The sequence below is a fragment of the Muscardinus avellanarius genome (assembly GCF_963383645.1).
Source record: "Muscardinus avellanarius genome assembly, chromosome: 16".
Classification (NCBI taxonomy): domain Eukaryota; kingdom Metazoa; phylum Chordata; class Mammalia; order Rodentia; family Gliridae; genus Muscardinus; species Muscardinus avellanarius.
The window spans coordinates 46,199,374-46,226,312 of NC_137802.1; the positions used below are offsets into that span (position 1 = coordinate 46,199,374).

General features: G+C 50.1%; 2 protein-coding genes across 2 annotated transcripts in view; one reads left to right on the plus strand and one right to left on the minus strand.

Moving 5' to 3' along the window:
* Nucleotides 1-4,168: 4,168 nt before the first annotated feature.
* On the plus strand, nt 4,169-4,893 carry GNGT2 (G protein subunit gamma transducin 2; the record flags this gene model as incomplete). Its single annotated transcript, XM_080712322.1, has 2 exons — nt 4,169-4,252; nt 4,768-4,893. 2 exons carry the CDS (start codon nt 4,169-4,171, stop codon nt 4,891-4,893), a joined length of 210 nt encoding a protein of 69 aa, XP_080568448.1.
* Nucleotides 4,894-23,656: 18,763 nt separating this feature from the next.
* Nucleotides 23,657-26,939, minus strand: part of B4GALNT2 (beta-1,4-N-acetyl-galactosaminyltransferase 2 (SID blood group)) — a gene marked incomplete at both ends in the record, with an annotated part of 30,416 nt that continues 27,133 nt past the window's right edge. Inside the window, 2 exons of the mRNA XM_080713011.1 lie at nt 23,657-23,862; nt 24,367-24,586. Of these exons, the coding sequence (XP_080569137.1) occupies nt 23,657-23,862; nt 24,367-24,586 (426 nt within the window). The remainder of the gene's footprint in view (nt 23,863-24,366; nt 24,587-26,939) is intronic.

The window sequence follows — 26,939 nt, forward strand, 5'->3', positions numbered from 1 at the left end:
GCCCTGGAGTGCTCGCCCCGTCTGCCCTCCCTCTCACTACTTTTGATTTCCTCTGCGTGAGAGACCCGAACCTCACGAAGGCCAGGCATGCTCATTCCGGGACGAGAGGAAGTCAGTCCCAGCCAGCCTGCGCCTCTCTGTCCCCGGCCGGGAGGAAGGGGGAAGCCAGGGGCCTGTTTGGGGGCCCAGCCCCCAGCCCCACCCAGCAGAGGAAGCCGAGGTCGGGCGGCTGTGATCCCCCCTGGTCAGAGAGAGGAAACTGGTCGGTGGGGGGATGGGGTGGGAGACTGAGGAGGAAGGGGGCCGGCCTGCGGGAGTGTGTGTGTGTGTGTGTGTGTGTGTGTGTGTGTGTGTGTGTGTGTGTGTGTTTTCCACCCATGGAAGAGGGGAGGAAAGGGCAGAGGGTGGGGGCTTCCGTGGGAAGCTCGGGGATGAGTCACCAAGGGACAGGGGAGCCCAGGGTGGATAGATATGGAGGGTAATGCTGGGGGGACTCTCAGGATGGGCAGCGCAGCAACATAACAAAAAGACCAGGCCAGAGGAATTAGGCTGGCACTAGGCAGGCATTAGCAGAGGGGCCTGAGAGGTGTTATGGAGCCTGCCAAGGAGCGGGTGTCCTGAAGTTCTGCTCTGTGTGGGATGGAGGGAGGCAGGACAAGATGAGATTGATGGCCTTAGCATGGGGTGGGGGACTCAGATTAGACAATCAGGAAAACGCGGATTTGAAACATCAGGTTCAAGCTGCAGATTTATTTTATTTATTTATTATTTCTGTTTATTTAATGTGTGTGTGTGTGTGTGTGTGTGTGTGTGTGTGTGTAGCACCCAGAATGGAACCCATTTTACCTCTGAGCTATATCTCCAGCCTTATTTTTTAGTCTTTTTTTTTAAAACACGGTCTCACTAAGTTGCAAAAGGGCCTCACTAAGTAGTTGAGGCTGGGCCCAACGTGGTGGCACAAGCTCATAATCCCAGCATTTGGGAGGCTGAGATAGGAGGATTATGGTTCGAGGATGGCCTCAGCTACTACCCTTTGCAACTCAGTGAGACCCTGTTTCAAAAATGAAGAAGCTGGGTGTGGTGGCGCACACTTGTAATCCCAGCACTTGGGAGGCTGAGACAGGAGGATCACACAGGTTCGAAGCCAGCCTCATCTACTTAGTGAGGCTCTCAGCAACTTAGTGAGACTCTGTTTTCAAATAAATTATAAAATAGGTCTGGGAGTATAGCTTGGAGGTAGAAAAGCCCCTGGGTTCCACCCCCAGTACCACAGAAAAAAAGAATAAAAAATAGGCCTGGGGGTATAGCTCAGAAGTAGAATGCCCTTGAGTTATATCCCCAGTACTGCAAAAAAAAAAAAAAGTAGCTGAGGCTGGCTGTGAACCTGCAATCCTCCTGTCTCAACCTCCCAAGTACTGGGATTACAAGCATGTGCCACCGTGCCTGGCTAGGGCCTTGCTTTTATGGAAAGTATGAATAGAGAGTGGGCAGGAGCCCCTTGTAAGGTGAAATTGCGAGGACGCAATGGGGACACAAAGGCTTCCTATGAGGGACATCAGGAGCTGGGACTTGAACTCTGAGGGAGAACAGAGGTGGGGCAGGGTGGGCTGGAGGCCTGTAACTGGGGAGATAGGAGCCTGAGGGTCACTGCGGGGCGGGCTGCTGCAGGGCACAGGTGCGGAGGCAGGTATTAAAGTTGGCCTCTGTGGGCCGAGTCTGGTCAGTGTCTGCCACAAGGGCTCAGAGGCTCAGCAGGGACAGGCTTAGGACTTGAGCCGTGATCAGCTTAGGCATCACAGATTTGGCTTTCCAGACCATCTGCTTTATCCGAAGATTCTCAGCTGATAAGGAGCTGGACGCTCAAACACCATCTTGTCTGGGGCCCGGACCGGTGACTTGGCCTGCGTGCTGTTCTGTGGCAGGTGAGAGGGTGCGTGTTTCTTGGGACTGGCACCGAGTCTTCCCGTTGCTGAGGGTGGGCACCGGGGCTGGCCTTCCGATTACCCTGCAGCGAGGATAATATTGGCATCGGTGTCAGTGATGTTAACCAGAAATGTTTTCTGCTCATCTTGTGCCAGGCAGCGTATTAGAATAGCACACACACATTCTTTAGTTTTCACAGTAACTGGGCAAGAGAGACAACTCTCGTTGTACCCACTTTACAGATGGGGAAACTAGGACTCCAGGTGGCTGAGTGCCTTGCCTAAGGCCTCCCGGTGAGGAAGCAGCAGAGCTGGGGTCAGAGCTGGAGCCTGGCCACCTCTGGAGCCCTGAGCTTGACCCTAAGCTCTATTTCCCCCTGATAGGACCTACAGACAACAGTGGAAATGTCTACCTGAGTCATTAACAGTGGCTCAGTTCCCCCATCTGTGAAATGGGTACACCAACAGTAGTGACCTCACACAATTCTTGTAAAACCTATGAAAATAATGCCTATGCGCTATTTAATATGCTGCCTGGTACGTAACAGCGGTCTACTTCCCAAATCTTCCTCGCTGAAATAAACTCCTTTTCCTTCTTCCTGTTCCCTCCTTAGGCCCTAACCTAGGGGCAGTTGTACCTCCCCATCGCACAGGCCGCTTCCTCTCCTCCTGAGTCTACACTCAGGAAAGGGTGGGGTAGAGGGACAGTGAAGACGGGTTAAATGGTGAGGGGTCTGAGCGGAGGGATGTGGCAGGGAAGAAGAGAGGAACTGAGGTGTGGAGCCAGGTGTGGTGGTGCACAGCTGCAATCCTAGTACTTGGGAGGCTGGGGCAGGAGCATGGGAAGTTTGAGGCCAATCTCAGCAACTTGGCAAGGACCTCAACAATTCAGTGGGACTTTCTTTCTTTTTATCTTTTAATTGTTTTTGTGCGGTACTAAGGATGGAACCCAGGGGCATTCTACCTCCAAGTTACATCCCAAGCCCCAATTTTTTATTCTTTATTTTGAAACAGCGTCTCATTGAGTTGCAAAGGGACTCACTAAGTAGTAGCTGAGGCTGGCTGCGAACCACCATCCTCCTGTCTCAGCCTCCCAAATGCTGGGATTACAAGTGTGCGCCACAACGCCCGGCTTCTCTCCTTCCTTCCTTCCTTCCTCCTTTCCTTCCTTCCTTCCTTCCTTTCTTTCTTTCTTTCTTTCTTTCTTTCTTTCTTTCTTTCTTTTTTTTTTTTTTTTGGTGGTACTAGGGGTGGAACCCAGAGGCTTTCTACCTCCGGGCTATACTCCCAGACCTTTTTAAAAAATATTTTATTTGCCGGGTGTGGTGGTGCACGCTTGTAATCCCCGCGCTTGGGAGGCAGAGACAGGAGGATCGCGCAGGTTCAAAGCCAGTCGCGCACGCTGGCTTAGGAGACCCTGTTTCCAAATTTAAAAAATGTAAAAATAGGTCTGGGAGTGTAGCCCGGAGGTAGAAGGGCTTCCAGGAACCCCAGTACCACCAATATATATATATATATATATATATATATATATATATATATATATATATATATATATATTTGGAAACAGGGTCTCGCTAAGTTGCTGAGAGCCTCACTAAGTAACTGAGGCTGGCTTCGAACCTGTGTGATCCTCCTGTCTCAGCCTCCCAAGCGCTGGGATTACAAGCGTGCGCCACCACGCCCAGCTTCCTTCCTTCCTTCCTTCCTTCCTTTCCTTTCCTTTCTTTCTTTCCCTCCCTTCCTTCCTTCCTTTCTTTCTTTCCCTCCCTTCCTTTCTTCCTTTCTTTCTTTCTTTCCCTTCCTTCCTTCCTTCCTTCCTTCCTTCCTTTCTTTCTTCATTTTTTTATGGTACTGGGGATTGAATCCAGGGGCATTCTATCTCTGAGCTACACCCCAGCCCTGTTTTTTATTCTTTATTTTGAAACATGATCTCACTAAGTTGTGGAGGGCCTCACTAAGTAGCTGAGGCTGACCATGAACCTGCGATCCTCCTGTCTCAGCCTCCCAAGTACTGGGATTACAAGTGTGTGCCACAACCATCATAATGCCCGGCTCAGTGGGACCCTATTTCAAAAATAAAAAATAAAATGGGATTGGGGGTATAGTTCAGAGGTAGAATGCCCCCTACGTCCAATCTCCAGTGATACACACAAAGTTGAGATGTGGAAAAAACTGGAAGAGCTAATGGGATTTATCATTCCGGCTGCCAGATCCTTTCCGGGACCAGGTCTCTCCAGGGCAGGATGGCCCAGGACCTCAGCGAGAAGGAACTGCTGAGGTTGGAGGTGGAGCAGCTGAAGAAGGAGGTGAAGAACCCCAGAGCTCCGGTGAGTCTCCTCTTCCCTCCCTCCTCTCCTCTGCTCCATCCCTTCCTTTCCTGGGTGGAGCTGAGATGCAAAGGAAGAAGGAAGGAAGGAAGGAAGGAAAGAAGGAAGGAAGGAAGCTTCAGAGAAGCAGGATGGGCCTCTGGTGGAGGTAGGAGGCTGAGTGGGACCCGGGAAGCTGCCACAGTTCCCCGGGCACAAGAGACGGCTTGGAGCCATGGAGACCTGGCATATCCAGCTCTGTCTCCAGGCTGGGCCTGGCTAAGCCTTCCCCGAGGTCCCGGGCAAGGCTTGAGAGTCAGTATGGGTGCTCACCCGGTACGCCTCTCTGTTCGGCAAGGCTTGAGGGTCGGTGTGGGCGCTCGCCCTGCTCGCCTCCCTGTTGGCTTCTTCCTGTTTGGCCTCCATCCCACCTTGCCAGAAGCCTGCTTTCCTGAACCCCTGATCCTGAGAAATAAACCAAGTCGTAGATCCTGAGAAATAAACAAGGGCCGTGACCATATTTTGTGTTTTCACAGATTTCCAAGACAGGAAAGGAGATCAAGGATTATGTGGAGGCCCAAGCAGGGACTGACCCCCTTCTCAAAGGCGTCCCCGAGGACAAGAACCCCTTCAAGGAGAAAGGCACCTGTGCGATGAGCTGATGGCCCAGGGCCCCTCGCCCCGCGCCTGTCCCTCCTTAGCCAGGACCAAGCGCCCTGGGGGCGCCCGGGGAGCCGGCTGCGGTTCCCTGTCTCTTAGTCACAGAATGAGTAAAGATGCCTGAACGTGCGCATTGTGAGTCTATGCCTGTCCCGCTTTCCACGCTTCCCTCCTGTCTCCGCACCTTCTGGGTCACAGCTGAGCCCACGTGGAGACACGTGGGTGCAGAGCGTGAAGTGGCTGCAGCAGCCTGAGGCCCCAGAGAGCGCCCATGGGAGCCTTCGCCACTCCAGGAAGCCCTCGCTCCCCAGGGAAAAAGCTGCTCCCCATCAGAGTGGGTTGGGTTGGGCTGGGTCCCCGGGCGCCTTTTCTTTCTGTTTCATGTCCTATCCCGTGATCCTCTTCCTGGTCATGGAGTCACCCCAGATGGCCTGATGACAAAATTGTCTTGTTTTTGTAGTACTGGGGATTGAACTCAGGGACATTCTACCTCTGAGCTACACCCCAACCCATTTTTACTTCTTATTTTAAAATAGTTGCTGAAGGCCTTAGTTGTTGAGGCCGTCCTCAAACCTGAGATCTTCCTGTCTCAGCCTCCCAAGTCTGAGATTACACGCCAGCTACAAAAGTGTGCAAAGCCATTTCCTGATTTCTTTAATATTATTGAAGGTCTTATATGCTAGGCACCAAAGACAGAAGAGTAAGCAAGAGGCCAGGGGTCAAGACTTGAAGGACAGCCAGGCATGGTGATGTATGCTTGTAATTCCTGTACTTGGGAGGCTGAGACGGGAAGTCACAGGTTCAAAGCCAGCCTCAGCAATTTAACGAGGCCCTCCACAACTTAGTGAGTCCCTCCTGTTTCCAAATAAGAAATAAAAATCAGGCCGGGAGCGGTGGCCCCCACTTGTAATCCTAGTACTTGGGAGGCAGAGACAGGAGGGTTGCACGGGTTAAAAGCCAGCGTCAGCTACTTAGTGAAGCCCTCTGCAACTTAATGAGACCCTGTTTTCAAATAAAATATAAAATACGTCTGGGAGTGTAGCCCAGAGGTAGAAGGCCCCTGGGTTCCATCCCCAGTACCACAAAAAAAAAAAAAAAGGACTGGGGGGCATAGCTCAAGTAGAATTCCCTTGGGTTCAATCCCCACTGCCACAAAAAAAAAGGAAGGAAGAAAGAAAGAAAGAAAGAGAAAGAAAGAAGAGAAAAGAAGAAAAGAAAAGAAAAAGAAAATTTGTTCTGGAGACTGAACTGAGGAACATTCCTGTCTCGGCCTCCCAAATACTGGGATTACAAGTGTGCACTACCATGCCTGGCTAATAATTCTTATTTCAGAAAATGGGGAAGGGCAAATATTTCATATGGCTCCATCAGTTAGAAGAAAAAGAAAGAGAAAAAATATGCCAGATGTGATGGTGCATGCCTGTAGTCCTAGTGCTTGAGAGGCTAAGCCGGGAGGACTGCAAGTTGGAAACCAACCTCCATTAACCCACCTGAAGATGGGCTGGCTGCCTGGAGGCCAGCTTCTGTACCAGGGGGTGGGGCTCAGGGGCTGGCTCTCTGGGGAGCGGAGGAGCTAGGGTGGCCGTGATGAAGGGGGGCCCCTGCACAGGCCCCTTCCTGCTTCTCTGGCTACTTAATTTCATGAGCCCTGGCCAGCCCAGTGGCCACCCTGTCTACAGATGACCAGAGGCCTCTTTGCAGGAAGCCTTATGCGAAACAGTCATGACACACCTCTTTTCCGTGCCTGGGCTCGCCCCTGAAGGTGAGTCCAGCCTCAGTAGTGCCCCCAGACCAAGGCCTGGTCTTCAGTCCTTCAGTTGGGCCCCAACTCTTGTCATCTGACCAGGACCTTAATTGCTTCCCAGGAATCAGAAGGGAAGGAAGCCTTTAGTCGCTGACGCTCAGGCCCACCCTGGGAAAGGCAGTTCTCAGAGAAAGGGGAAGCGCTGTGATCCTGTCTGTCTGTCTCACAGTCACACAGATGCGATTTAGCAACTGCACTGGGCGGTGGAGTAAGAACTCAAGGATAAGCCAGGCGTGGTGGCGCACGCTTGTAATCCCAGCACTCGGGAGGCTGAGACAGGAGGATCGCGGTTCGGGGACAGCCTCAGCTGCTTAGTGAGGCCCTCCGCAACTCAGTGAGACCCGGTTTCAAAATAAAGAATAAAAAATAGGGCAGGGGGTGTAGCTCGGAGGTCGAATGCCCCTGGATTCCATCCCCAGACCCGAAAAAAAAAAAAAAAAAAGAACGAAAGGATGACTTGGAGCAATCAGTCAGTAAGGAGTAACATTTCCAGGACCTTGGGATCGACTGTGGGACAGAGAGGAAGCTATCAAGGAAGCTTCCTTGACTGCATCAGCTTTCTTCCTTGGATCGCTGGGTGAATGGTGGGGTCACCAAGAGGAAAGCCCTGGGCTTTCCTCTCCCCGCTGAGAATCACCGAGCCGACCTCCTGATATCGCAAGAGTGACTGCGATGGCTCAAGGTGGCTGTGTGTGTGACTGAGAGTGGGAACTGGAGGGACAGGAGCTCAGGCTGGGCTGGAGGAAGAAGGGCCAGAAAGAAAAACAAGCCGGGGAGAGGGGGCAGAGGTGTGATGGAGCCACGCACAGACCAAAGAATCAGAATCTGGACGATGGATAAGCCAAGGCATGGCGGTGCATCCCTGCAATCTCAGTAATTGGGAGGCAAGACAGGAAGATTGCAGGTTCGAGGCCAGCCTCAGCAATTTAGCAAGACCCTCAGCAACTTAGTGGAACCCTGTTTCAAAAAAAAAAAAAAAAGGTGCATAGCTCAGAGGCAGAGTGCTGTTGGGTTCAATCTGAAGTACAAAAAATAAATAAAAACAAAAAACAATCCCAGCCAGCTACAGAGGTCCACATCTGTAATCCTAGTATTTGGGAGGATACTGAATTTGAGGCCAGCCTTGACAACTTGGTGAGCCCCTTGGTAACTTAGTGAGTCCTTTCTTTCTTTTGGTACTGAGGACTGAGCCCAGGGTATTGTACCTCTGAACTACACCCCCAGCCCTATTTTACTTTTTATTTTTATTTATTTTTTGTTATTGTTGTCCTGGGGATGGAACCCAGGGGCATTCTACCTCCAAGCTACACCCCCAGCCCTATTTTTTATTCTTTATTTTGAAACAGGGTCTTACTGAGTTGCAAAGGACCTCACTAAATAGCTGAGGCTGTTTGTGAACCATGATCCTCCTGACTCAGCCTCCCAAATGTTGGGATTACAGGCATGCACCACCATGCCCAGCTTTTTTATTTTTATTTTGAAACAGTCTTGCCAGGTTGATATTAGTCTCACTACTTGCTGAGACTGTCCTTGAACCTGTGATCCTCCCGCCTCAGCCTCCCAAGTACTGGGATTATAAGCATGTGCCAAATGTCATGCCTGGCCTTGAGACCCTGTTTCAAAATTTTAAAATGAAAAGGTCTGGGAGTGTCACTCAAAGGTAAAATGCTTCTGGGTTTGCTCCCCAGTATAAAAAAAAAATTATTTTGAGCTGGGTGTGGTGGCGCACACTTGTAATCCCCGTGCTTGGGAGGCTGAGACAGGAGGATTGCACAGGTTAGGTTCGAAGCCAGCCTCAGCTACTTAGTGAGGCTCTCAGCAACTTAGTGAGACTTTGTTTCCAAATAAAGTATAAAACAGGCCTGGGAGTATAGTCCGGAGGTAGAAAGCCTCTGGGTTCCACCCCCAGTAACACACACACACACACACACACACACACACACACACACACACACACACACACTTATTTGAATGATTCTCTGCAGTGCAATGATGCTAATCAGGAAAAGAGAGGAAGAGGGAGGGATGCTCTTGAATTCCTTGATTTCCTGGTCAAGGAACATTGAGCCAGAGTATTCTCAAGTTTCAAATTCCTTATCACCTTCCTTGCAAACACCACCAGAGACTCCCAGGAGCAGATCCCTAAAATTCAGAAGGAGGGGAGTGGACTTAGACTGATTAACGTGGCCAAGAACACTTAGGGCGGCAGCTGCCCCAAACCCTTCCCAGATGAGCTGGGCCAGGGTCCTGGCACCCTCAGGCCTCCTGGATCTCACCCCAGAAGCTGGAGGGGAGGTATGGGGACAAGGACTTGTCTGTGTGACACCTTGGTGCTGTGGACAGAGGGCGATTTACCCACCACGACGTCAGGCCTTCAGGAAAGCTAGCTGGGTCTCCTGCCCCAGCTTCTTTCCTAGCCTGCCACCGGGGCAGGAAGCTTTGTGACATTCCGCCTGTACTGGCCCACAGGGCGCCTCCTAGAGGGCTCCATGCTGGCCGGAATGCTCTGCTGTTACCGTCTGGAAATTCTTAAAAAGTTTTGAAGGAGCGCCCTGTCTATGGCTAGTCCTCTGGAGGGGAGACAGTGCCCCAGCCCAATGGAGGAGGCAGGATGCATATCCAGGGCGGGTCAAGGTAGCTTTCAAATCGATGCCCCAAGGATCCTGCTCCTGGCGCTTGCCCCAGTTTTTCTGACAGGGCTGGGTAGGGAGGAGTGGACGTGGTGGGGAGGCCATGGGCCCTGAACCTTGTGATTTCCTATTCTCCAGCAGATGGGGGAAATGGAAGGGTGGGGGACTTACCACCAGGGAGGCCAGGAGAGCAGAGAGCCGCAGAGAGCCCCCGGGACCTGCCTCTTCCCTGTTCCCATCAGCCCCATCCCAGCTCAGCACACTAATTCCTAAGTGCAGATAATTCCTTTCTAAAGCTCTCAGCATCCACCTCTTTAGCTCATGTGGTTCTGAGCCTCCTGTGGCTGCGGCCCTGCCTCCCACTGGCTCCTGGACGCTTCTTAGCCTTAGTGGTGGTACGTGCCTATAATCCTGATATGTGGGAGGCTGAGACAGGAGGATCATAGGTTCGTGGCCAGGCTCAGCAACTTAGTGAGACTTCCCCAACTTAGCGAGACCCTGTTTCAAAAGGGCCGGGGGGGAGGGGGGAGCTCAGAGGTAGAATGCTCCTGGGTTCAAGCCCCAGAAACACACACACACACACACACACACACACACACACACACACACCAAAACAAAAAGAAAACTTTCTTGACCATCTACTTTCTAAGCACTAAGCAAGACCCCTGGCCACCAAGGATGCTGGGATGCTGTGGCCCCTCCCTGTGGGGGCCCTGCTCACTCCACCCCGCCCCTGGCCTCCACCATGAATGTGGACCTTCTTTTACTTCCTCAGCTGGCTCATACTGAACCTGAAACACTTGTCCTGTGCCCTTTCTTTCTTTCTTTCTTTCTTTCTGTACTGGGGATGGAACCCAGGGGTATTATACCTCTGAGCTACACTCCCTGCCCTATTTTTTATTCTTTATTTTGAAACAGGGTCTCATTAAGTTGCGGAGGGCCCCACTAAGTAGCAAGGCTGTCCGCGAACCGCGATCCTCCTGTCTCACCCTCCTTAATGCTGGGATTACAAGCGTGTGCCACCACGCCTGGCTTCCTGGGCCCTTTCTTTACCCAGCTAACTGGTATAGTAAATCCCAGCATCCCTGCGAGCTTCCTCTGGCTCCAGGAGCGCCAGTGACTTTGTGACTGAAAGGGTTCCAAGAGGTGCAAAGAGGATGCTAAGGACAGCCCCTTCCTCCCCTCTCTCTCTTCCTCAGGCTTCACCCCTGGGGAAACTAATGTTTCCAGTTCCTGCTGTGACCTCCCAGATAATGTTTTATGTAAACACGAGCCAATCCAAGTGAATGTCCCCCCCTTTCCACACAAATGGCACACTTGCGCGCTATTTCTTTGAGGGCGAGAAGTATTAGAACAGGTTGAGAAGAGTCTCACTACTTGCCGAGGCTGTCCTCGAACCTGCAATCCTCCTGTCCCATCCTCCCAAGTACTGGGATGATAGGCGTGTGTCACCATGCCCAGCACAGCCCTTTTATTTTTGAAACACAGACTCATTAAGTTGCTGAGGCTGGTCTCAAACAGGTGATCCTCCTGTCTCAACCCCCCAAGTACTGGGATTACAAGCATGTGCCACCATGACCTGCTGCTAACAGGCTATTCTGAACTTTGTCAGAATTTTCTTTCTTACCTTACCTGGTTTGGCTTCAGCTAGGTTGGTGTCCACATATACTCCTGTACCTTCTGCTTTTTTGTTTTACACTGTAGTCTTTGACTTTTGGGTCAAGATTTTAAGTTCTTTGTGGACAGGAATGAAGGCTTGTAGTTTTTATTTCCAGCACCTCGGCCCTTGGCAGGTGCTTGGGCACCTGTGTGTTCTGTAATGCTTAGGCTCACTGTGTGCTAGAAAGCATGATGGGTGTTGTACACACACTATCTCCTGTAAAAATGAGTAAACAGAGAGAAAATGAATGGACAGCCCTGGGAAGGAGTCAGCCAGGAGCCCAGACTAGGCACAGGCCTGGAGGGCCAGTGGTCTTGGGTACTGGAGCACTGCCCTCTGCTGGTGACCTGTAGGTACCGCCTAGCAGAAATGTCCCGGGTGGTGGCGCATGTTTGTAATCCCAGCACTTGGGAGGCTGAGACAGGAGGATCGTGATTCGAAGCCAGCCTCAGTTACTTAGTGAGGCCCTTTGCAACCCAGCGAGACTCTGTTTCAAAATAAAGAATAAAAATTAGGGCTGGGGTGTAGCTTGGAGATAGAATGCCCCTGGGTTCCATCCCCAGTACCCCCCCAAGAAATGTCTTCCCCGGTCTATTCTCTGGAATAAAACCACTGGCGGGGGCTCCTCAGACTGTTGGTGGAGAGGAAGAGGAAGACAGAGTTTCTCCCCTTGGCTACTGAGAGTAGAAAAAGGTGAAGAAACTGGACTTGGCGGCGCACACCTGTAATCCCAGTACTTGGGAGGCTGAGACAGGAGCATTTCAGGTTTGATGTGAGCCTCAGTGATTTAGTGAGACTATTTCAAAATTAAAAGGGGTAGGGGTATAGTTTGGAGGTAGAACACTCCTGGGTTCAATCTCCAGTCTCCCCTAAAAAGAAAGAGAAGGCAATGGGAGTTCGCTGGAACGAGGACAGTGGGGCTGGTTGTGAGCTCCCAAATATTTTGCAAACTGTGAGATATAAGATCAGGTTGGGCTGGGCATGGGTGAAAGGACAAAGTTTGACCACAGCAGAGACCGCCTTGTAGCCAAGAGATTTATTGGGAGGGGGTTGGCACGGGTGGAGGAGACAAAGGAAAAAGGGTTGACCGCGTGCCGGGGTCAGCGTTACATACCGGCTCGGGGTTGTGATGGGGGTAATAGGCTAGGAGGAATGCCTTTTGAAATAATTGGCTGGGGTCCTACAGTGTGTGTGTGTGTGTGGGGTCATGTGGCCAGGTTATTGGCCCAGGGTCAGTGGGGAATGCCCCTTTCACTGACTACCAGGGTGAGCCAGGAGAGGGCAAGTCTCCCTGGTAACTTAACCTGGGGTTCTTAATTCATCTAACAAGGATGGTACACACTTGTGATCTAGTACTTGGGAGGCTCTAATGGGAGGATCAAAGTTTTGAGGACAGGGTCAGTCAGTAGTAAGAGTCTCATCAACCTAGCAAGACCTTGTTTCAAAATAAAAATAAAATTGGCCTGGGGGTATAGCTTGAGGGTAGAATGACCCTAGATCCCAACCCCAGTATACCACACACACACACACACACACACACACACACACACACAATAAATACATCAAATAAAATAAAGTTGGTAAGTTGTGACCAACATTAAAATACAACAGCCGGGCGTGGTGGCGCACGCTTGTAATCCCAGCATCTGGGAGGCTGAGACCAGAGGATCACAGTTCGCGGACAGCCTCAGCTACTTAGTGAGGCCCTCTGCAACTCAGTGAGACCCCGGTTTCAAAATAAAGAATAAAAAATAGGGCAGGGAAGCCAGGCGTGGTGGCGCACGCTTGTAATCCCTGCGCTTGGGAGGCTGAGACAGAAGGATCACACAGGTTCGAAGCCAGCCTCAGCTACTTAGTGAGGCTCTCAAGCAATTTAGTGAGACCCTGTTTCCAAATAAAAGGTCTGGGAGTATAGCCCGGAAGTAGAAAGCCTCTGGGTTCCACCCTAGTACCACCAAAAACAAAACAAAACAAAAAAATAAGGCAGGGGGTGTAGCTTGGAAGCCAAATGCCTCTGGGTTCCATCCCCAGGCCCGCAAAACAACAACAACAACAACAACAACAACAACAACAGAAACTATCAGTGAAGCTGGGCATGGAGGTGCACGCTTGTAATCCCAGTACTTGGGAGACTGAGACAGGAGGATCGCAGGTTCGCAGCCAGTCTCAGCTACGTAGTGAGGCCCTCTGCAACTTAGTAAGACCCTATTTCAAAATAAAAATAGGATGGGGGTATAGCTCGAAGATAGAATGCTCCTGGGTGAGCCGGGCGTGGTGGCGCACGCTTGTAATCCCAGCATTCGGGAGGCTGAGACCTGGAGGATCACGGTTTGCAGACAGCCTCAGCTCCTTAGTGAGGCCCTCTGCAACTCAGTGAGACCTGGTTTCAAAATAAAGAATAAAAAATAGGGCAGGGGGGTGTAGCTCAGAGGTCAAATGCCCCTGGGTTCCATCCCCAGACCCGCAAAAAAAAAAAAAAAAAAAAAAAAAGAATGCTCCTGGGTTTCATCCCCAGTACTGCAAACAAAGTGAAACGGGGGTTCCTTGCGAGAAAACCCCGGCGAGTTCTTGTCTACGGGAGAGCAAAGAATGACACCCGCAGACCTCAGGAAGGGGAGTAAAAGGTTTATTGGAAGCAGCAGGGAATAGGGCAAGGGTGGCTGAACACCCCCAAAGGGGCTGGAACTCGGGGTCCAGCAGCTGCCTTCAGGACAATACTTGAGAGTAGCCCAAGCCGAATTGCCTTCAGGTGCAGGCTGCTTTCTTCTGGAGTCCACGGGATCTGCCAGTGGCCGGGCGCTCGGAACTCCGAGTGTCGCCCGAGCCGACGAGCCACATGCCCTCAGATGCACTCTGCCTTCTCTCAGGGCCAACACACAACCTGCAAGAGAGAACAGCTCCCCAAAAGGGGAGGGGGTCCCGAGTGGGAAGTCCCCGCTTTTGCCATCTGACTGGCGGATGCCTGATCGCTTGCAGGTCCGTTTGTGGTTAGGGTGACTCCAAGGAGAATTTGCATAGGACATTTGCAAGTTCTTTGAAGGGTCTCCTTTCAGGAATGCCAGACTTGCTCCGTGGGTTTGTTGATTAGGAAACTCAGGATGGCCTTGTGAAGCTTTGACCTTCTTATCTCTGAACCTTTAGAGTTTCAGGTATCTGTTGTCTCTCAGGAAACTCAGGATGGCTTTCTGAAGCTCTGGCCTTCTTATCTCTGAGCCTTTGGAGTTTCAGGCATTTGTTGCCCCTCAGGAAACTCAGGAAATTAGCTTTTTTTCTACCAAGGCCTTTTCCCTATCTGCCTATTTCCTTTCTATTTCCTCAAAAGGAAAAAAAAAAAACAAACAAACATCAGTGAGCCAGGCACAGTGGCACATGCCTATAATCTGATGACTGCAAATTTGAGGCCAGCCTTAGCAATTTAGTGAAACCTTATTTCAAAACAAAAAACAAAAAGGGCTGGGAGTATAAAGCTCAGGGATAGAAAACCCTTTGATTCAGCCCTCATTGCCACAAAGGAAAAAAAGAAAAAAAGAAAAAACTAGAAATGGTCTGCACTCATAGCTGACAAAGATCTCAGCGCCCTCTGGAAGACTTCCAGGCACCAGAGCTCAGTATTTCTCAAGTCTCTTTGGTTGATGGACAGCTCAGATTGTTAAACCTGTCCCCCTTGAATGGCCATTCACCAGTTCTCTGCCTCTATTGCAACCTAGACTGGGAACCTGCAGGCAAAAATTAAGGTGACTACCTGAAACGGGGCATGGTGGTGCACAGGTTTGTAATTTCAGTACCTGGGAGGCTGAGAAAGGAGGATTTCAGGTTTGAGATCAGCCTCAGCAACTTAATAAAACCCTGTTTTAAAATAGAATAGGGGTGAGCCGGGCGTGGCAGCACACACTTATAATCCCAGCACTTGGGAGGCTGAGACAGGAGGATCGCACAGGTTTGAAGCCAGCCTCAGATACTCAGTGAGGCTTTCAGCAATTTCATGAGACCCCTGTTTCCAAATAAAGTATAAAATAGGTCTGGGAGTCTAGCCTGGAGGTAGAAAAGCCCCTGGGTTCCACCCCCAGACACACACACACACACACACACACACACACACACACACACACATAAAATAAAATAGGGGTAAGGGTGTAGCTTGGAGGTCAAGTGTTCCTGGGTTCAATCCCCAGCAACACGCACACACACACACACACACACACACACACACACACACACACAGAGTTATCTTGTGCTCACCAAGTTGTTTTTTTGTTTTGTTTTGCTTTTGGAACTGGGGATTGACCCAGGGGCATTCGATCTCTGAGCTACAACCTCAGCCCTATTTTTTTTTTTTTAAATAGGGTCTCACTAAGCTGCGGAGAACCTCATTAAGTAGCTAAGGCTGGCCTTGAACCTGCGATCCTCCTGTCTCAACCTTCCATCCTCCAGTCTCAGCCCCTCAAGTACTGGGATTACAAGTGTGGGGCACCATGCCTGGCTCCTCTAAGTTTTTTTTCCTCTTTATATAAGTATTTGTTCTCTTCTCCAGCATATGGGCTTCCTTAGACCCCACCACCCTGGTTGTTCAATCCCCAGTGCCACACACATACCAAAAAAAAAAAAAAAAAGTTAAGGAGGAAATGATTTCATATTTTTTCCATATAGATGCACTCAATTGTTTCAAAATCATCTATTGAAAAGTAGGTTCTTGCTGGCCATGGTGGTGCAAACCTGTAATTCTAGTACTTGGGAGGCAGAGACAGGAGGATTGCAGATTTGAGGCCAGCCTAGCAACTTAATGAGCTCCTGTTTCAAAATAAAAATTTTAAATAGGGTTGGAGGTGTAGATTGGAGGTAGAGTGTCCTTGGGTTCAATCCCCTCTACCAAAATAATTAAAAGCCAGGCATGGTGGCGCACACTTATAATCCCAGCATTTGGGAGACAGGAGGATCACAATTTTATTTATATGGAAACACGGTCTCACTAGGTTAATGAGAGAGACTGTCCTGCAATCCTTCTGTCAGAGCCTCCCAAGTACTAGGATTACAAGCCACCAGATTTACTAGGATCCCAGTACTTGGGAGGCTGAGACAGGAGGATCGCAGGTTCACAGCCAGCCTCAGAAACTTAGTGAAGTCATCTGCAACTTAGTGAGACCCTGTTTCAAAATAAAAGAATAAAATAAGGCTGGAAGTATAGCTCGGAAATAAAATGTTCCTGGGTTCCATCCCCAGTACCACACAAAAATAAATAAATAAAAAGAAAAGGAAACCTAGACCCCTTTTCCCACCCCTCTTTTGTCCTTCCTTGTTTTAAATCAATTGTCTAATAGGTGGGGCTGTATCTCGGCCTTCTTGTTCTCTTGGTATGCCGGTCTACCCTAGCACTAGGGCCACAGTATCATGATTCCTACGGCGTACAGTTGATAGGCAATCAGCTTTACTCTGAGTTAGCCAAGTCCTCCCACCACTTTGAGGCCGGGATCGCTCCCAGGCGCAAACCCATTCAAGCTCTCAGGGAGTGCGTGGGTCGGGCGCGGAGGAGGGGTCCTCTGGGAGGAGCCGAGCGCGGATCCTGCGTTTCCCTGGCATCCTCCCAAGGGGTGGGAACTTATAACCACAGTGCCAATCACCCTGCAGGGAGATCGTAAGTGCGTCAGCGGGCTCCCTCGTCACTTGTCCCTCAGGGACAGACACTTCTCAAAACTAGATACCAATCCAAAGAAGACAACATTCCCTGCAGGTCTCTTCCACACGAACCTAGAGTTGCCCTTTCCTGCTCACCCCACGCGCCGGGTCCGCACCCTGAACTCCAGTCCTGGGCAGATCCGCCCGCAGAGACGTGCCTCGCCCTGTTGGGTGAGGTTTCCTGCCTGTGCTCGAGAGAAACACTCCAGGGGTGTGGGAAAGGCTGGACGAAGGGACTGAACGACACAGACAACCTCACTGCGCGAGCACCAGTCCCCGGGACCCACACACTCACGTCCCGACCATTCACCCTTCTAAAACCACAGCGCGGTTTCTGCGCGCGACCAATCGGAGTCCCGCGGGCGCAGTTTCCCCGCCCCTCGGCTCTGTCGGGACACGTGATTCGTGGACACCCCCACCCCAGTAGCCAATAGGAGGAGGAGTCCCGCCGCCTTCCGGGAGTAGTGGGCCTTCCAGCCGCGCGCCGGGCGCCGCTGCAGCCTCGGGAGCCTTCGGGTTCCTTCGGCTGTTCCCCTCCAGGGTAAGTCACGTTCAGTCTCCTGTCAACACGTTTATTTATTTATTTATTTTTTCCGCATAAATGTCGCGCGTGCGCACCGCAACTCCCAAGATGGTCCTGAAATGTAAGCGCTTTGAAAGGGGGCGGTTGGCATCCTAAAACGCATCCCGGCAGATCTCACGGCTGGGGCACAAGTGCAAGTGGTGGCGGCCGCCAGAGATCCCCAAAATGGGATTTGTAAAACCAAAAGACGAGGTGAGGTCCCACCGAGATTTGAACTCGGATCGCTGGATTCAAAGTCCAGAGTGCTAACCATTACACCATGGGACCTGCTGATGACTTTAGGCGGCCGGGAGTCTTCTCAAGCCACATGGGTGCGGGGGAGCCTTTGCAGAGTCTTTTTGCAGAATTGGGTCTTGGGCGGGGTGCATCCAGTGCTCTTGGAGCCATTGCAAGGAAACCTTCCGTTTCGCTCGTGTTCCGGAAAATTCTTGATCCCGATGCTGTCGTGTTTTCCCGCTGCTCTCCTATAGGGTTGGATCAGCGTCCCAGAAGTCCGGAGGGCCCGCGAGGCTGGGTCGGAGAGAAAGCCAGACCGGGTTCGGGGACGTGAGGTTCAGCACACGCAGCTGGGGCTTAATGCTTGTTTACGTACAATTTGGCCAAGCAGGGAGGGAAGCGGACCTGCACGTGGTGGGACAGCAGTTCAAACCCCTGACTCCACCTGGGACAAGTTCAATGGAGACCTGGGAGAGCTCCAGCTCCTGGGTGCCTGAGTAGCGCTCCACGCGGCTGAAGTTAACTTCCCCGCCATACAAGCAGTATGCATCATAAGATCGGTTATGCACACACACTGTTATCTGATCGCTTTCCTGGGCAAATACATGTCCTTAGAATCCAAGGAAATTATGAGAGTTTTTCTGTGTTTCTGCACTGCGGGGCAGGGGAAGGAAGGGTTTACTGGAGATTGAATCCAGGAACATTCTACCCATACCCCAGGCCCTTTTTAATTTTGTTTGTTTGTTTGTTTTGAAACAGGGTCTCACTTAAGTTAAGAGTCTTGCTAAGTTGCTGAGGTCAGTCTTGAAACTGTGATCCTCCTGTCTTAGCCTCCCTTAGTGGGATTACAGGCATGCACCACCACGCCGGTCTTGAAAGTTCTTTTATAACTCGTGTTTATTATCAGTTAAGGATGTCCTTTCTTCTCTTACTCCTTCTTGCCCTGGGGGTTGAACCCAGGGTAGTTCTACCTCTGAGCTACCCTCCTAGCCTTATTTTATTTTTTCATTTTGAAACAAGGTCTCGCCAAATCGCTGACTCTGCTCTCCAACCTGCAATCCTCCTGTCTCTGCCTCCCAAGTACTAGGATTACAGGTGTGCACCACCAGGCCCAACTACAAGATGTCTTTTCTATTGAGGTTGGGGTAGAATGTCTATTGTTTCAGAACCTCACCTTTACTGTTTGTTTACTACTTAGTAGGACCCTCTGAGTACCAGTGAGAGTACATTGGCATTAATTTCTCAAAAGCTACTGTAGAAGCCATACTGTAGACTCCTTGTACCAGGTGACAAGGGAGTCCCTGAGAATCTGGGCTTGCCATGTCTGACCTCTGTTGCCAGCTCTCAGTTCTGGGCCTGGCACCCTGTGACTTTGATGTGAAAAAACGACCACTTTCACTTTTTTTTCTTTTTCTCTTTTGTGGTACTGGGGATTGAACCCAGGGGCATTCTGCCTCCAAGCTACACGTCCGGCCTTTTTTAGTTTTTGTTTTGAAATGGTCTTGCTAGGTTGCTAAGAGTCTCACAACATTGCTGAGGCTGGCCTCAAACCTGCAATTTTCCTGTCTCAGCCTCCCAAATACTAGGATTACAAGCATGCACCACCACACTCAGCTTTTGTGTGTGTGTGTTCCTGTGTTGGGATTGAACCCAGAGGCATTCTACTCCAAGCTACACCCCCAGCCCTACTTTATTTTTCAACTTGGAAACAGAATCTTGCTAGGTTGGGAGGGCCTCATTAAATTGCTGAGACATACTGTGATTACAGGAATGCATTCTACCTCTGAGCTACACCCCCAGCCCTATTTGTTATCCTTTATTTTGAAACAAGGTCTCACTAAATTGTGGAGGGCCTCACTAAGTAGCTGAGGCTAGCCATGAACCTGCGATCCTTCTGCCTCAGCCTCCCAAGTGCTAGGATTACAAGTGTGTGCCACCATGCCCGGCTCTTCTTCTTCTTTTTTTTTTTTTTTAAACAAAGTGAGAGCCGGGCATGGTGGTGCACGCTTGTAATTCCAGCGCTTAGGAGGCTGAGAAAGGAGATTTCACAGGTTCGAAGAGGATGAAGCTCGGAAATAAAAAGTAAAATGCCTCTTGGTTCAACCCTCAGTACTCCCCTCCCACTAAACAATCATTTTATCACCTGCGTGGGGTGGCACACACTTGTAATTCCAGTACTTGGGAGGCTGAGACAGGAGGATTACATGTTCAAGCCCAACTTCAGCAATTTAGTTAAGATCCTTGGCAAACCAGCAGGACCCTGTTTCAAAATACAAAAATGAAGCCAGGTGTGGTGGCACATGCTTGTAATCCCAGTGTTTAGGAGGCTGAGACAGGATCACAGGTTCAAGATCAGCCTCAGAAACTTAGTGAGGCCCTCTGCAATTTAGTGGGACCCTGTTTCAAAACAAAAAGTAAGCTGGGCCTGGTGGCGTACACTTGTAATCCCAGGGCTTGGGAGGCTGAGACAGGAGGATCGTGCAGGTTCGAAGCCAGCCTCAGCTACTTAGTGAGGCTCTCAGCAACTTAGTGAGACCCTGTTCCAAATAAAGTATAAAATAGGTCTGGGAGTATAGACCGGAGGTAGAAGGCCCCTGGGTTCCACCCCCAGTACCACCAAAACAACAACAAAAAAGTAAAATAGGGCTGGGTGTAGTTCAGAGATAGAGTGCTCCTGGGTTTATTATTTATTTATTTGTTTGTTTGTGGTACTGGGGGTGGAACCCAGAGACTTTGTAGCTGAGGCTGGCTTCAAACCTGTGTGATCCTCCTGTCTCAGCCTCCCAAGCGCGGGGATTACAAGCGTGCGCCACCACGCCCGGCTGCTTCTGGGTTTAATTCCCAGTGCCACACACATACACAAAAAAAAAGTGCTAGGGGTGGCTTGTAGGTTGAAGGTAGAATGCCCTGGGTTAAATGTCCCGTAACAGACTCTCTCTCACACACACATAGCATCTTTTTCTCCTAGGCAGGAGGCTGGGAATGGGTAGAGAAGAAAGAGGGCTGGCCTGGGCTCCCTTGGAGGCACACATAATTATTTGGATATTTGTACCAACTTGTCCTGGAATTTGGATTTTGGCTGAAAGCATCAGGACACAGTCACTGCCCTAGAAGGACACTCGTGTCATCGGTTCGGCCCAAGCTACTGGTGGTGTCTGAAATCCAACGCTTGTGTGCTTGTTATTGTCTGTGACCTGGTTTTTGCTTCCAGACCACCCAAGGAGAAAATCTTTTATTTGTGCTTTTCTGTTTTGAAAGCAGGCAGACATACAGAAAGGGGGTGTTATTTAGGACACTTTGATTATACATAACAGGAACCAACTCAAGTTAGGGGAAGCAAACAGGAAGGATGAAAAAGGTATGGTGTCCCCAAAACCTCGGGCAGGGCAGGAGCCAGACCTCATCTCAGGGGCAGCCACCCACGGACACAAGCAGATGTTTCTCAGGCTCAACTCAGATTCCAGGAAGAGACAGTGTGATTGGCCTCTGGGTTAGAAACATGCCTCCTTCATTTCTTTTATTTTTTTTTTAATTTTATTTTTTGGTGGTACTGGGGTTCCTGGAAGTACCTCAGGCTATACTCCCAGACCTATTTTATACTTTTTTTTTTTTAAACAGGGTTACTTTTTTTTTTGGTGGTACTGGGGTTCCTGGAAGCCCTTCTACCTCCGGGCTACACTCCCATACCTATTTTTACATTTTTATTTGGAAACAGGGTCTCCTAAGCCAGCGCTCGCGGCTGGCTTTGAACCTGCGCGATTCTCCTGTCTCCGCCTCCCAAGCGCAGGGATTGCAAGCGTGCGCCACCACGCCCGGCTTTTTTTTTTTTTTTTTTTGGAAAGCTGGATGTGGCGGTGCACACTTGTAATCCCAGTACTTGCAGGTTTGAGAATAGCCTCAACAAGTAGTCAGAGTCTCACCAACCTAGTAAGACCCTGTTTCAAAATAAAAATAAAATAGGGCTGGGGTGTACCTCGGAGGTAGAAAGCCTCTGGGTTCAATCCCCAGCACCACACACACACACACACACACACACACACACACACAAAGTGAAGCTCAGCTGGGCATGAGGGCACAGGCTGGTCATTTCAGCACTTGAGAGACTGAGGCAAGAAAGTCCAGGTTCAAAGCCAGCCTCAGCAACTTAGCAAGACCCTATTTCAAATAAGAAATAAAATCAGGCTGGGGGTGTGGCTTGGAGGTAGAATGCCTCTGGGTTCCATCCCTAGTGCCAAAACAACAACAGTGAAGCCAAGCGGGGCGGGGCGGCGCACTTCTGCCGTCCAGTACTTGAGACTGAGACCTGCGGGTCCCAGGTCTGTATCCAGTCTAAGCCACTGACTGGGACTGTCAGCAACCTATGGGCCCTGTGTCAAAATAAAAAATTAAAATAGGACTGGGGAATGTAGCTCAGAGATAGAGTGCCCCTGGGTTCAATTCCCGGTACCAAGATAAATAAATAGCCGGGCATGGTGGTGCACGCTTATAATCCCAGCATTTGGGAGGCTGAGACAGGAGGATCGGGGTTCATGGCCAGCCTCAGCTACTTGGTGAGGCCCTTTGCAACTCAGTCAGATCCTGTTTCAAAATAAAGAATTAAAAAAATAGGGCTGGGGGTGTAGCTCAAAGGTAGAATGCCCCTGGATTCCATCCCCAGAACCCCCCCAAAAATAATAAATAAGCAAATAAAGCTAATATGGATGTGATGGCACACACCTGCAATCCTAGTACTTGTGAGGCTGAGACAGGAGGATCACAGGTTTGAGGCCAGTTTTGGACACTTAGTGAAACCCTCAACAACTTTGCAAGACCCTGTTTCTTTTTTTTCTTTTTCCGTGTTTTGTTTTATGTGTATACAAAACACACATTTTGTGTATGTACGTATGCATTCCAGTTTTAGCATGGTAGAAGAAAAATGAGGCACAACACAATTTTAAAGTGTTTATTTGAGTTAAAAGCAATTTACACGATCACCTCTTAGTTGGCTGTTTCAAGTTAGGTAGCTGTTTGGAACCAATTAACCAGAACTGACCCAGGTTAAGCTTCAGTTGGGCCTGCAGTGTAGGCGGGGCTGGAGCTGTCCTGAAAGCCCGGTCTGTTCTGTCTACTTCGGTCCATTTCCCGTCCAGCTGCATTCTGATGTTGCTCCAACAGCACTCAGTGACCACCTGATTGCTAACGTCCGGCCTGGTGTCGTCCTTCATTCGCGACACATCCAGACCTCCGTCCTGTCCTTACTGTCAGCTGCCGCTCAGCGTTCATCTTCTTAGGAGCCCAGGTTCTGGAGGCCTTAGCCGCCAGCTCTGCTGCCTCCTGCGCCTGGCAGCGACCTCCTCAAGGGAAGACTACTTGTTCTTTTATTTATTTATTTATTTATTTATTTATTTATTTATTTATTGTGGTACTGGGGGTGGAATCCAGGGGCCTTCTACCTCCGGGCTATACTCCCAGAACTATTTTATATTTTATTTGGAAACAGGGTCTCACCAAGTTGCTGAGAGCCTCACTATGTAGCTGAGGCTGGCTTCGAACCCGTGCGATCCTCCTGTCTCAGCCTCCCAAGCGCATGCGTCACCACGCCCGGCTTATTCTTTTATTTATTTATTTTTTTTGGAGTCCACAAGATAGAATCAAATAAAAATATACAGATGACAGGAATGCTGGAAATGGTGTTTCTGATTGTCATAAAAATTTGTACCAACTAATCCGCCAGGACCTGGAAGCCATTCTCCTGACCGATGATACCAATCAACGAATCCTCTTATGTCCTCTCCATCGCCCTCATCAAGTGATTGGTCTTTTTTTTTTTTTTTTTTTTGGTACTGGGAATTAAAGTCAGGAGTGTTCTACCTATGAACTACACACCCCAGCTCTTTTTATTTTTTCAGTTTTAAACAGGGCTTAACATGTTTCACTATGTTGCCGAGAGTCTTAACTAAGTTGTTGAGGCTGGCCTCCAACCTTTAACCCTCCTGTCTCAGCTTCCTATGTATTAGGTTTACAGGTTAACACCACCATGCCCGACATGACTGGTCCATTTCTAGCGAACCTTAACCTTTGATGGGTACTTCGCATAACTGAGACATAGCCAGTCGCCCCATTTGCCAACGGGTTTGTTGATGTTGATTTTGTTAGGAGTCCACCTGCTGGCGGCCCTAACCCGCTAGGCGCCCACAGCCGCCGAGCTTTCCTGTGTACATCTCTACATGGAGCACTGGAGGTGGTTCTTGAAGTAGTGCAGAGCCCGCTTGAACTGCACCTGATCCTTGGTGTTGGCCCGGTATGCGCTGTAGGACTTCTCCAGACTGGCCAGCTCTGGTTCCTCTGCCATAGTCCGAGATTGGTGACCTATAATCACCTCTGGGCACGAACCCACCAGCAGACGCCCCAGCCCATCGATGAAGAACTCTGTGAATAGAGGAAGAAAAGGAAAAGAAATGGGAGCTGCTCTTCGGGGAAGGGCATCGTTCCCATCCCTGGAGGTCCAGCCCTGCGTGGAGCTGCATGCGCTCCCCACCCCGGCCCCAGGAACCTCAGGGTGCTCAGGCTATACACAAGCTCCTGCCTCAGGCAGGGATGTGGCAGAGAGGCACAGTCAAGCTCTTACAGAAGAAATGAGAGGGGGAAAGGCAAGGAGCAGTTACCAGCACCAGTTTAATCAAACAGGACATCTGGAAAAGAGAATGAAGCAGGACCGAGCTGTTAGGAAAGGAAGGGGGAGGGTGTCTAGATTGGCAGGAACTGCCTAGGAAGACCGGAAGAGGAAGCGAGGTGAGGAGGGACGCACAAAGAGGGACCGCGAGCTCCCTAGTTTGGAGGGAAAGGGGAAGGATGCCCAGTGGCGTAGCTCTTGGCAAGAACTAGCTTCCCAGGGCTCTCCCTGCGGCCCCAGCTCACTCCCCAGTCTCCCACCTGAGTGAGCCACTCTTTGCAGGCGGGGATCGAAGCCAACGCTTTGGAGTCGCTCTGTGTGGGCCAGGAAGAAGTTGACGACGCCACTGGTCACCACGCAGCTGGGAAAGCCTTCCAGGGGCTGGAACGATCCCGACCTCTTGTGAAGACAGTCGCCAGCCTCACTCTGCTCCAGCAACAGCTTGAACTGGAACACGTTTCCCAGCACGCTGCCACCCACCTAGCCAGCGGGCACGGAAACCCAGGTTCAAGAGCACAGATTCAGGGTTCATCCTGCCTCTTCCAAGAAGCCTCACTGTACTGCACCTCCCTTATAACAAGAATCGCGCCCTTGCTCGATCTATTTACCCTTCAAATGACGCCCCAGTTACTCCTCTCGCTCTGTGGCCACAGCTTGTACCACCCTGCTGCTGGGTCCTTGGGACCTTTGAATCCCTGCTGACTCCAAAGATCTAGGTGGTGTGAACAGCGCTCACCCCAACTACAAAAGGCAGGCAGCTGCTCTCTACCCTGCAGCGAGCTCCCCTTCCCGCCGCAGGGCCTCTCAACACCCCCTTCCATTAGGCGCACCCTCTCTGAATGCAGGCGAGAGACAGCCTAGAAGAGACCCACTCCATCTGTGTGTGGACCGTCCACTTGTCAGGAGTCTTGTCCAAGCTCTCCTCCATTCCGTCTGCCCCTGGCTCACACCCTTCCAAGATGCCTCCCTGCATTCCTGGGAGATAGGTGCATTTATATGTTTGAACTTGAGCAAAATAGGAGAAACAAGTACAGGCATGCCCTGATACCCACTGGGGAACTGGTTCCAAAACCTCCTGCAGAAACTAGAATCCACAGATGCTCAAGTTCCATATTAAAAAATGGCATGGTAGCCGGGCGTGGTGACGCACGCTTGTAATCCCCGCGCTTGGGAGGCCGAGACAGGAGGATCGCGCAGGTTCAAAGCCAGCCTCAGCTACTTAGTGAGGCTCTCAGCAACTTAGTGAGACCCTGTTTCCAAATAAAGCATAAAATGGGTCTGGGAGTATAGCCCGGAAGTAGAAAGCCTCTGGGTTCCACCCCCAGTACCACCAAAAAAAAAAAAAAAAAAAAAGGCATGGTAGCCGGGCGTGGTAGCGCACACTTGTAATCCCAACATTTGGGAGGTTGAGACCAGAGGATCGTGGTTCATGGACAGCCTCAGCTACTTAGTGAGGCTCTCCACAACGTAGTGAGATCTTGTTTCAAAATAAAGAATAAAAAAAATAGGGCAGGGCATGTAGCTCAGAGGTCAAATGCCTCTGGGTTCCATCCCCAGTCTCGCCAAAAAAAAAAAAAGGAAAAAAAAAGGCACGATAAGCTGGGTGTGGTGGTGCATGCCTGTAATCCCGTACTTAGGAGACTGAGAATCATGGGTTTGAGGCCAGCATCAGTAATTTAGTGAGCCCCTCAGCAACTTAGCAGGCCCCCATTTCAAAATAAAAAACTAAAGTTGAGCTGAAGGTGTAACTTGAAGGTAGAATGCCTCTGGGTTCAATCTCCAGTACCCCACCCCCCAAAAAAGCATAGCATCTGCGCCAGGCGTGATAGCACACGCTTATAATCCCCGTGCTTGGGAGGCAGAGACAGGAGGATCGCGCAGGTTCGAAGCCAGCCGTGCGCGCTGGCTTAGGAGACCCTGTTTCCAAATAAAAATGTAAAAATAGGTCTGGGAGTGTAGCCTGGAGGTAGAAGGGCTTCCAGAAGCCCCAGTACCACCAAAAAAAAAAAAAAAAAAAAAAAAAAAAAAAAAAAAAAAAAGCATAGCATCTGCATATGACCTATGCACATCTTTCTATATACTATTTATTTATTTATTTATTTATTTATTTATTTATTTATTCGTGGCACTGGGGATTGAACCCAGAGGCATTCTACCTCCAAGCTCTATTTCCAGCCCTATTTTTTTATTCTTTATTTTGAAACAGGGTCTCACTAAGTTGCAGAGGGCCTTACTAAGTAGCTGAGGCTGTCTGCGAACTGCGATCCTCACATCTCAGCCTCCCCAATGCTGGGATTACAAGCGTGCACCACCACTGCATACTTTAAATCATCTCCTAGAGGTGAGGTTTATCTCAAGGCAGAGCACTTGCCTACCGTGCATGAGGCCCTGGGTGTTTGATCCCCAACACTGCAAAAACAAACCAAAAAAACCAATCTCTAGATTATTTGTAATACCTAATACAATGTGATTCTGGGGATTAAACTCAAGAGTGCTATATACCCATCCCTTTTTATTTTATATTTTGAGACAAGGTCTCCCTAAATTGCCTAGGCCGACCCTCAACCTATGATCCAGCCTCCCAAATACTGGGATTAAAGGCATGCACCATGACACTTGGCTAGTCCTAAACATTTTGGATAAGGGTGACTCGACCTATATTTATATTTTTTAAAAAATGACAGCCAGGTGTGGTGGCACACACTTGTAATCCCAGCATTCGGGAGGCTGAGACCGGAGGATCACGGTTCACAGACAGCCTCAGCTACTTAGTGAGGCCCTCCACAACTCAGTGAGAATAAAGCCGGGTGTAGTGGCGCGCACTTGGGAGGCG